The 9,748-nt window shown below is 43.4% G+C and overlaps 1 protein-coding gene across 1 annotated transcript in view; it reads right to left on the bottom strand.

Moving 5' to 3' along the window:
* Nucleotides 1–501: 501 nt before the first annotated feature.
* Nucleotides 502–9,748, bottom strand: part of nlrc5 (NLR family, CARD domain containing 5) — a 22,848-nt gene continuing 13,601 nt past the window's right edge. The window contains exons 30-55 of the mRNA XM_017439945.3: nucleotides 9,072–9,161; nucleotides 8,944–9,003; nucleotides 8,423–8,515; nucleotides 8,248–8,331; nucleotides 8,073–8,162; nucleotides 7,937–8,002; nucleotides 7,644–7,727; nucleotides 7,352–7,435; nucleotides 7,182–7,268; nucleotides 7,038–7,094; nucleotides 6,842–6,886; nucleotides 6,256–6,339; nucleotides 6,100–6,168; nucleotides 5,940–6,023; nucleotides 4,511–4,585; nucleotides 4,343–4,426; nucleotides 4,177–4,263; nucleotides 3,579–3,668; nucleotides 3,414–3,497; nucleotides 3,242–3,325; nucleotides 3,065–3,148; nucleotides 2,909–2,992; nucleotides 2,753–2,830; nucleotides 2,403–2,486; nucleotides 1,601–1,684; nucleotides 502–1,524 (exon numbers count right to left, since the gene is read on the bottom strand). Coding sequence (XP_017295434.2) covers nucleotides 1,437–1,524; nucleotides 1,601–1,684; nucleotides 2,403–2,486; nucleotides 2,753–2,830; nucleotides 2,909–2,992; nucleotides 3,065–3,148; nucleotides 3,242–3,325; nucleotides 3,414–3,497; nucleotides 3,579–3,668; nucleotides 4,177–4,263; nucleotides 4,343–4,426; nucleotides 4,511–4,585; nucleotides 5,940–6,023; nucleotides 6,100–6,168; nucleotides 6,256–6,339; nucleotides 6,842–6,886; nucleotides 7,038–7,094; nucleotides 7,182–7,268; nucleotides 7,352–7,435; nucleotides 7,644–7,727; nucleotides 7,937–8,002; nucleotides 8,073–8,162; nucleotides 8,248–8,331; nucleotides 8,423–8,515; nucleotides 8,944–9,003; nucleotides 9,072–9,161 — 2,083 coding nt within the window. The 3' untranslated portion in view covers nucleotides 502–1,436. The remainder of the gene's footprint in view (nucleotides 1,525–1,600; nucleotides 1,685–2,402; nucleotides 2,487–2,752; nucleotides 2,831–2,908; nucleotides 2,993–3,064; nucleotides 3,149–3,241; nucleotides 3,326–3,413; nucleotides 3,498–3,578; nucleotides 3,669–4,176; nucleotides 4,264–4,342; nucleotides 4,427–4,510; nucleotides 4,586–5,939; nucleotides 6,024–6,099; nucleotides 6,169–6,255; nucleotides 6,340–6,841; nucleotides 6,887–7,037; nucleotides 7,095–7,181; nucleotides 7,269–7,351; nucleotides 7,436–7,643; nucleotides 7,728–7,936; nucleotides 8,003–8,072; nucleotides 8,163–8,247; nucleotides 8,332–8,422; nucleotides 8,516–8,943; nucleotides 9,004–9,071; nucleotides 9,162–9,748) is intronic.

The following is a 9,748-nucleotide window of genomic DNA, read 5'->3' as shown; positions in this document are numbered from 1 at the left end:
GCTATCTACAACAGGTAAGACACTGACTGTTCAGAGCTTTTCTGCTTCAGCTGATGTGAAGTTTTCAGAGAAACAAAAACAGCCCTGATTAAATATTTCCTCCTGGGTTTTGCCCACTGTAACACTTCCTATAAATAAAAAGGTCAGCTGGGTCGGTTTTCAGCGTCCATTTGCTAAAATCAATTTATGGGTTAAAAATAGAAAACTCTGCGCATCACCGGCTGGATCAGGTGCTTCCCGGCTGAAGGACAAACTTTTTAAAGTAAAAACGAACGTCTGGAGCTCTCGGATCAATATTCCTGTTTGATGTGGAAACAGAAAACTGGTTGTGTCTTCATCAGAGTCCGCCGACTCAGATTTATTTACACGGATCAGAATATTTAGGTTGTTCTGTTAGTGTTCAGGGAGCTGAAACTGCACCACCACAGGTGACCACAAGGGGGAGCCATGTGAACAGTTCAGAAGAATTAATTGTGGAGAGGAAGCAACCAAACACAAAAACTCAAGGAAGTGTTTTTTTAAAAACAGAATACAGAAAGTTTCTGAGAACTCAAAGCTAAAAATTGACATTTAAAGATAATTAAGCTAAAAACAGCCATAAAATAAACAGTTATCAGTGTCATTGTTGTAATAAAATATACATTTGTCAAATGTTTATCTCCCTGTTAACTCTATACAAATGTAAAAATATAGACTCTTTTTTATTCTAAAACAGCAGAAATAAAAACGTCTGTTTTCCTGCAGAGACCACAACCCTTAATGACCAATGACGATGCAGATTTATGATAAATTGTGTTTTTCACTCATGTGGCCTCTGCTTCAGTGCAAAATGACTTCTCACAATTAGAGTCTGAATAAATAAGAAATAATTAAATAATAATTTCATTAAAATGCAGCAAAAATCATAAAACAGCAGATTGTCGCTCAGTTTGACTCAAGTTTTAGTCTCAAAGCGGCGGGCAATATGCATTTCTTCAGGGCTTTAATCGTTCAGTCGTCAGGGAATGAACTGGTTATTTTAAGACTAATTCTCAGATTATCATTTAAATTATATTTTCTCAGCTGTACGACGTTAACTTGAGCTGTTTTTAGTTCTTTTTCCTTCAGCTCATCTTGTTTTCGTTGACCTGAAGGAACACAGGCAGACATTTAACAGCGATGAAGAATCGAACACTTGGAAATAAATAAATAATAAAAAGATGAATAAATTCAGGCTCCAGAGTAAAAACCAAACCGGTCAGTTCAGCTGCTGTGAAACTACAGATTTGTTTCTCTGGACGACAAACTTTTTTACGGTTTGTCCATCAGAAACGCTTCGTTCTGTTTGATCCCAAATCCTCAGGAATAAAGTCAGTTCCTCAGCTCGGCTCAGCTCGGCTCAGCTCCGCTCAGCTCGGCTCAGCTCCGCTCAGCTCGGCTGTGGTTCTGCAGAACCGTCACATGATGGTGGAGGAGAAGTTCAGCCTCACCTCCCTCAGACTGAAGCTGTGAGCTTCACCCGCCGACACTCTGTTCCTCCACAACCTGAGGGGCAGACGAGCACAGGTGAGCGATTCCAAACTGGCGCCCGTTTGGGGTTAAAGCGGCGCCGAAGGTTCACCTAATGATCTGCAGGGCGGGGCAGGACCTCAGCGCTCCAACCAGCTTCTCCACCCCGACCGCACTCACTCTGTTGCACTCCAGACTGGAAGGAAAACACAGAAACAACACTTTCCTGTTTACTGAGGGAGGGTTAAACTCAGTCATCCTACCAGAAGGAGAAGGTCCAACAAGAGGACTGACTGTGAAGGAAACACCTTCTTTTTTAAAAGGTGGAGGAAGCAGAAAAGCTGTTTGGATCATTTATGACTCAGAGAAAAGGTTCGATCTGCAGTTTTGTTCTCTCAAGATCATCAAGCTATAGCTTCTAATATTGAAATAATGAGAGGATTATGGATCAGAGACGAGTGGTTCTGTTTTATCGCTGAACAGAACAGCGATCTGATGTTAAATCCAGATGTCGTTTCTAAGAGGAAACTCTTTCTCACACAAGGACACAGAACCGGATTTAAAATCGTTCCAACTCTTCTTCTTTTCTTCTAAAATACAGGTGACAAACCTGCACGTTACCGCCCCCTACCAGGCGGCGGTGGAAACCGCAGCTCGTCCGAAAACAGGAGGAGGAAAGCTGCAGCCGAACATTTTCTTTAGACAAAAGCAAAAAATCCGAACAGCCGAAGAAAAGCTGCGTTAGCTACCAGCTGATGTCCAGGATCAGAAGCAACATCTGCTGGTTTAACACGATAATCAGAGGGGTTCAGTCCTCCCTCCCAGGACACACATCTGTCTGTGACGCAACAACATCTGGAGTCTGTGAAAAGGTAACATCAGCTGTCGTGTCTGTGCAAAAGTTTTAAACTCACTCGATGCGAGTCAGTCGGGGGCAAAAAGGGAGAACTTCGGTCAGCTGCAGGGCAACGTCGTCGCCGCAGTTATTCCAGCCCAGACTGAAACAGAAGGAGGATTATCTTACAGAAACAACAATGTGTAATAAAGTTAGGAAACAAACTTCACGATCTCATCTTAGTACAGAGAACAAACCGACACTTTACAGGAGTTACAATCAGAATAAAACTACAGTAAAAAGTTACTTTTTTCAATTCATTAAACCAAACTAGTCAAGATCTACAACATATTATATTTATACTATTCACTAAGTTTATATATTTGGAAAGTTTACTTGAATTTGATCAGTTTTTTGTGTTTTTTTTACCCCACATCCTGTATGAAGGCACAGTGACCCAAACTGGCCACGACGGCGCTCAGCTCTGAGGTCCCGACGGAGGTCAGACTGAAGGACGAGTCGAACGAAAGAGTCAGAGTAAATATTTACACAGCTGAGAGTGGAGGATTAAAAACAGCATCTTACTGAATCCTCTTCAGCTTCTTTAGGCTCATTATTGCTGCAGACAGACTGATGGCTCCTTCCTTTGTAATCTGGTTTTCTGAAATACTGGATAAGAACGTAAACGTCAGGTTCATTCAGGAGGAAGATAATCTGATGATTTAACTGAGCGTAACTTACTCCAACACTGAGAGGTGAGTCATCGATGGAAGGATGAGAGCCATCCTGGCTGCAGAGACGTCACCGAGGCGGTTACTGGACAGGCTGGAAGGAAACACGTTTGAGCTTTAATCTGATAGAAATATGCATTCCTACATTTAAAAGGTGTTTCTGAGCTCAGGTCAAACTGGTTCTTACTGGAGCTCCTCCAGGTGGAAACAACTCCTCAACGCGTCGAGCAGCTTCTCTCCCGACGGGTCACTGATGAGATTCTTCGAGAGGCTGGAGGACAGAAAAACATGAAAGATGTCAGAGAAAAAGCATCAGGTGACACCAGTGTTCACTGCAGCTGCATGCTCTGTAAGAATACCTGATCTTCCTGAGCTCCTTCCAGCTCGGGAGGAATTTAATCAGCTGTTTTATCCCCTGGTCAGCCATCCTCCAGCCATCCAGCCTGAGAAAAGAGCGTCCAACACGACCAAGGTCATTCTGTTTTTATGACAGACTGAATCCAAACAGTGTTTAAAAAACTCACTCTATCTCCTTTATCTGTGTGAGTCCCTCCAAACCAGCCAGGACGTCCAGGACCCCGTCCTCTTCAGAGGTTTTTACAATCTCATTTAGCCTTTTACACACAAACAAAAACCTTCTTTAACCGGAAATCATCCTTAACATGATTACAATAAATCTGAAATAACTCCTCTTGAAGGATTTTCCCTCAAATGTTTTATTTTGCAGAGGAAAAAAAACAAAATATCAGTGAATTTAGCGTTAAACGTCTTAACGTTCGGTCAATAAGCAGGTTAACAGGAAACTCTACAAGAGCTACAGCTCTGAGAAGGGTCAGAGGTCAAAGTGGGGTAAGAAGGCGATGATGATGTCATCAGATTTACTGTTTCCTTACAGGAACGCTGATTTCGATTTATGGTTTCCTGGGCATGCTCAGCTGTGCCTCTGATTGGCTGCTTGTTTCTAACTTTGAACCAATCATTGTTCCTCATGAGTTATGCATCATCTGAGCCAATCAGAAGCAGCGTAGAGCCGCTTCCAGCTGGTGAGACTGAAAGTTCTGGACCGGCCCACTTCCAGCTCGGAGAGGATTCTAAAAACGATCAAATGAGACAGTTTCTTACTTTAGACTTCGAACCGAGGTTAGATTCCTTAAAGCTTGAGCCAAACACGTCCAGCTGTTCCTGTCCAGCTGCGCCGCTGCATCCAGACTGGAAACGGGAACAGAAACCCTCAGAAACACGAATCCATTCAGACACGTTTCATCTCTGAACAGACTCCTCGTCTCACCACAGATCCTCCAAACGTCCCGCCTGGTTCAGAGCTCCGATGAGCCGCCGGCCTCCCTCTGCGGACCACACACACCGGGCCAGACTGCAGCAGGACACGACACGTTTCACACATTTACACGACATCACAGAGCACAGCTTCACACGTCACGCTGTCTCGTGTGCTTACTTCAGTGATCGAAGACGAGGCAGCAGGTCGGACAAACTCTGAGCTGCAGCGTCACTGATCAGGTGACCCGAGAGGCTTCAGGAGACAGAAGGACATCAGGAGTAACACGTCAGGACCAGGACGAACACGGGACATAAAACAGTTTGTCAATAATTAACAAGAACGAAGCTAAAATGTAGAAGTGAGTGAGTCCATCAGGTTCAGGATCAGCCAGGAGCTGATTAACTGATCAACCACCTCCAGACAAGCAGACAGGTGTGTGTTAGCACAACGCCAGGGTGGAACGACATCAGCAATGACCTCAGAGTAGCAGCTGCTGCCCAGCAGTCTGTGTAGGATTAAGGGTTGTTTTAAAAGTCAGAAAAGACTGAAATCAAAGCAGAACTGAAGCAGGTCTCCGGAGTCAGTGTTGATCCACAGGTGCCCCGGTTCACAGGTCCTGGTGCTCAGACTCACCGGACTGCAACCGCAGGAAACCAGCTGCTGACTCAAAGTTGGCGGCAAATTGCAAAATAATTTGCAGATTTTCAGTTTCAGTCTCACTGAACTCTGTTTGTGAAAATCACTTCCTATTTTCATGTGCAAGGCTTGCAAAAGTGCATGCATGACCGTGCACCATCTCCGCCCACATCGTAGCCCTCTCTGCTCGCCATGTTGATGAGTCAAATCTACTCAACTGCATGTCTGAAGTGAAGACAGGCAGATCTGAACCAGTTTTCAGTAAATATTCTTGATCATCAGAGTGATTTTTAGCCCTGTGCGTTTTCTGTCAGCGCAGGAATCAAACTGGAGACGGGATGGAGACGACAAGTTGGGTTTTTTTTAACAAAACTCACAGAACTGCACGCCTCTGTCACAAGACATTCTGGAGACTTGCCGCCCGCTGAGATATCACTGTATTCAAATCAGAGACGTGACAGACTTCCCTAACTTCTAACCACCTCCAGCTGACCATCAGATGGTGCTTCCTCTGGCGCCACGGCCCGCTGAGCTACAGGTCGGCTGTGACGCCGGTTTAACAGCGGCTCTTCCTTTACAACACGCTACAGGTCCAACTATCAATATTATTGCATTAAATAAGAAATATGAACACAAACGTAGCATAATAAACCATTAAACTGTCAGGATCTGGGGGTTTTCCTGTACCAGTTCCACTTCTGTCCCTCCACCTGCCACGTCCATCTACACCCATCTCCTCGTTAACCTCAGCCCCGTCGATTCCCCTCTCTGTCATTCGCCTGCAGTCCACCCAGAGAATCTTTAGTTTTTGTTAGTTAAATAAACCTTTTCTTCAGTTAACCTGCGAGTTCCTTGTGCTGGTCAGCAGGTTGGGTCCGCTGACAGATATAAGTCATATCACACCAAACAGACAGACTGATCCTGAGTCAGAATCTGGGATAAAACAGATGTTTGGGGTTTTTTGACTCACTTCAAGGACTGAATGGATGTGGACATGTGGAAGACCTGAGAGAGCTCCTCCACCGCAGACACAGACCTCTCTTTGACTCCAAGACTGCCGAGGAGACGACAAGAAGGAGGTGTTGAGTCGTGTGAATAAAACTCACTTTGACCGAAGTGAAAATGTTCACCTGAGGGAGGCCAGATTTGGCAACAAGGGCAGCAGAAAGGAGAGGAACTCCGCTCCACCGGCACCCAGCCTGTTGGTGGAAGAACCAGAACTTTAATGTTTCAAACAACAACAACCTGTGAGGCTGGATGTTACAGCGTAAGAGGAGAGAACTGACTCCAGGTCTGTCAGCGACGGACACTGAAGGATGACGTTCCTCAGAGATGCAAACTGGTTTCCATCCACAGAACAATCCACCAGGCTGAGAACGGCAGAAAAACAACAACTCTGGGATCAGTTCTTACACTTAAAAGATGATAATCAGATAATCCAACAATCAGGAGTTTAATCAGGAGTTCTCCGTGTTTCTGTCTGTAAAGTTCATTTCTGATTCAGCTGCTGGGACTTTTAATTTTTGTAACTTCTGTACAAAACATTTACAATTCTTCAATTCTTTAAAAAAAAATTGTTCTTATTGAAATCTGCTTCAGAAAACAGACTTTAGTTTTGTCTTCTTGTGCTGCTTTCAGCTAAACTTTAGCTTCTTTTAATTAGCCTTTAGCTTGTTGTAGCTCAGCTTCAGCTTCTTCAGCAGATTTCTGCAGAAAATGCTATTTTTTAGTTTCCTGTCCTGAGGTCTTAATTGGCAGAATAAAAATGCTGAAAGCTACTTACAGAACAACAAGACTCTGAAAAGGCTGAAATCTTTATATCTCTAACTTTAACATATATATTTAATATATAAAATGAAGCTGAAAACATACCTTATGCTTGTGGCCATGAGCTGAGCAGGAAGTTCAGCTTCACACCTAAAAAATATGCATTTTAGGATTATTTACTAATTATTTCTTTATGGAAATATCAACACTGCATGCTGATCTGCAGGAGGCCATGAATGCATGTTGCTCTTTTATTTTCTTTTATTTATAAATGTGAAATAAAAACAGTTTAAATTCCTACGTGATGGCGGTCGGCTCCGGGTTCTTCAGAGTCAGATGTAGTGTGGTTTGTTGGATCCTTTAAATAAAAAACAGGATTAGTGTTAGAGCAGACGCTGGGACGGATGAGGAGGAAAGTCAGCAGGTCTTCGTCTCCTGACGTCACCTGATAGTTTGAATGTTTCTGTTCAGCTCCAGACAGCGACGCAGTAAAGTCACAGCTTCCTCAGATCCAATCCAGCTCTCCTCCACGCTGAAAACACAAACAGTTTGTCTTCACGTCGAGCCCATCAGCATCCGCTCACAGAGAAAGCAGAGAGGCGCGTTTCTCCTCACCTGACGGCGCGTCCTCTCCCACCGCAGGTTAAAACTTTCACAAAGTTTTGGATCCACTCCGACTGCAGCGAGTTGTTCTTTAATCTGTCCACCAAGAAAAAAAACACAGAACCTGAATCTCTTCATCACCTCCAAACTGTTTTTAAATCCATTTAATGTTTGTTTTTATTACAAATATTATTTGTATTTACATGGATTTTACAAAATTATCATTTTAGTTGTTTTCTTAAGCAGCAAATATAGACAAAGACTTTTATTCTGAAAGGTTTAAATGGTGTAAAGATGCACTTACTGTAATCTGGTCAAACTGGGACATTTGGATAAAATCTCTGCTAATCTGAGGAGATGATGGAGCTCCAGATTGCTGCTGCTGACTCTGGAAACCAGAAACATCTAATAAAACAGCCGTTTGTTGACTTTAATGTGCTGCAGTATCAGCCGATAAACGCCTCTGGTTTCTGTCAGTAAAGACTTTAACAAACTCTGAGTTAACTTGAGTTAGTTTTCAGGTCCAGAAAGGCTGATTACAGCGAGTTACAACCTGCACATTCGAAAACCATCAAACCTCTAAGTTTAAATTCTCACCTGAGAGTTTGTTCGCCGCCTCCGTTCTGTCTGAACCAGATCAGACACCGCTGAGCTTCTCCCAGACTAACAGACAGGAACAGACCCGTCAGCAATCACCTCGAACACTTCATGAATTCAACGATGTTTCTCTCACCTGATGTCCACCTGAGAAACACGAGCGCAGGTAGAGAGGGTGCTGACCACGTCCAGCAGCCCCCGCTGCGTCAGCCGGTTCTTACTGAGGCTGGGGGGCAAAAAACAACTAAAATCAGTTTGACTTCTCTGTAAATCAAGCTTTTACTGCTTCAAATACAACAACTAACTCTTACTTCATGTAGCTGCTGATGTGAAGTCTCGGGAGAGAATCCAGCAAACATTTCACTCCTTCGTCTTCCAGCTGGTTCCCTGACAAACTGCAGAAGCATCAATAATTCAGTAAACAAACAGGATTGTTTGACTGTGTAAAAATGTTTTTATTTGTTTTAGTTTTTGTGGGGCTCGTACTCGAGATAAGAAAGCTGCTGGTCCTGCTGCAGGATCTGAAGCAGCCGGTTGATTAAAACACAGCCGTCTGCTTCGAAACTGAAGCCTGTTAGCCTGCGAATAAATACAGAAACAGTCAGAAAACCTGTAAACAAACAGAAACAGTCAGAAAACCTGTAAACAAACAGTCAGAAAACCTGTAAACAAACAGTCAGAAAACCTGTAAACAAACAGAAACAGTCAGAAAACCTGTAAACAAACAGTCAGAAAAGCTGTAAACAAACAGAAACAGTCAGAGAAAAGCTGTAAACAAACACAAACAATCAGAGAAAACCTGTAAACAAACACAAACAGTCAGAGAAAACCTGCTAACGATCAGAGCGGTTTGTTGTAAAGTCACAAACAGTTCCTGAGCTGTTACCACATCCACATCTGTCCAATAAAGAGCTTTCTGGGCGTTTCAACGCACACAAACAAAAACATTATCGCCCTTCACAGGCGGGAGATAAAAGTGACAGATTTAGTTTTTACTTCAAACGAACCTGCAGTTCACCGGTTCTGCTTTGACTCCATGGAAGTTGATGAAGGATTCACTCTGCAGGCTAAAGGAGAGCTCAGATCAGCAGCTAATCAAAGCCAGACGAAGGAAACGTGGAGCAGAACATCGAACCTGAGCTCCACCGCTGAGACCCGCTGGCTGTCCGTCAAACAGCCGAGCAGCATCAGAGCGTCGGCTGCGGCCGTGACGCTGCCGCTCATCCTGAGGAGAAAAAACAGGAGGTGCTGAGGCTGGATGTAAACTCTGATCTTTATCACAGTCACAGCTAAGAAAATAAAAACATATTTTAATGTTCGACTTCTCGAGCTGACATATTATCTGATTTATCTTCACTCGTGTCAGGATTTGGGTTTTTGTTGTCATGTCTTCTCTTTGTATTGTTCTGTCATCGTTCACTTCTCTGTTTATCTCTTGTCTTCCTGCCACGCCCATCTTCACCTGTTCCTGGTTGTAATCACTCACCTGTGCCCACTTCCCCTAATGACCCTCAGCTGTAAAATCTGCTCACTTTCTCCACTTCCCTGTTGGTTCATTGTCTCTGGTCTCTGGTCTCTGGTCTCTCGTCTCTCAATCCCTCCAGGATTTGGCAGCATTTTTTGTGATTGTTGCAGCTAAAATGCCTGATTTCACGGGGCATTTTCCTAAAAGTTGCCATTTTTTTTACTAAAATCAATAAACAACCATAACTTTTAATATATAAACCAAAAATCCTTCCTAGTTTTGTAAGATAATTCCCAACAAACATTGACATTCTCAAAAGTTGCTTTATTTGAGAACTTTGATAGCTT

Source organism: Kryptolebias marmoratus, linkage group LG11 (assembly GCF_001649575.2).
Source record: "Kryptolebias marmoratus isolate JLee-2015 linkage group LG11, ASM164957v2, whole genome shotgun sequence".
NCBI classification, from domain to species: Eukaryota; Metazoa; Chordata; class Actinopteri; order Cyprinodontiformes; family Rivulidae; genus Kryptolebias; species Kryptolebias marmoratus.
Note: the sequence above shows the minus strand (reverse complement) of the source record. Positions and strands in the feature narration are given on the sequence as shown.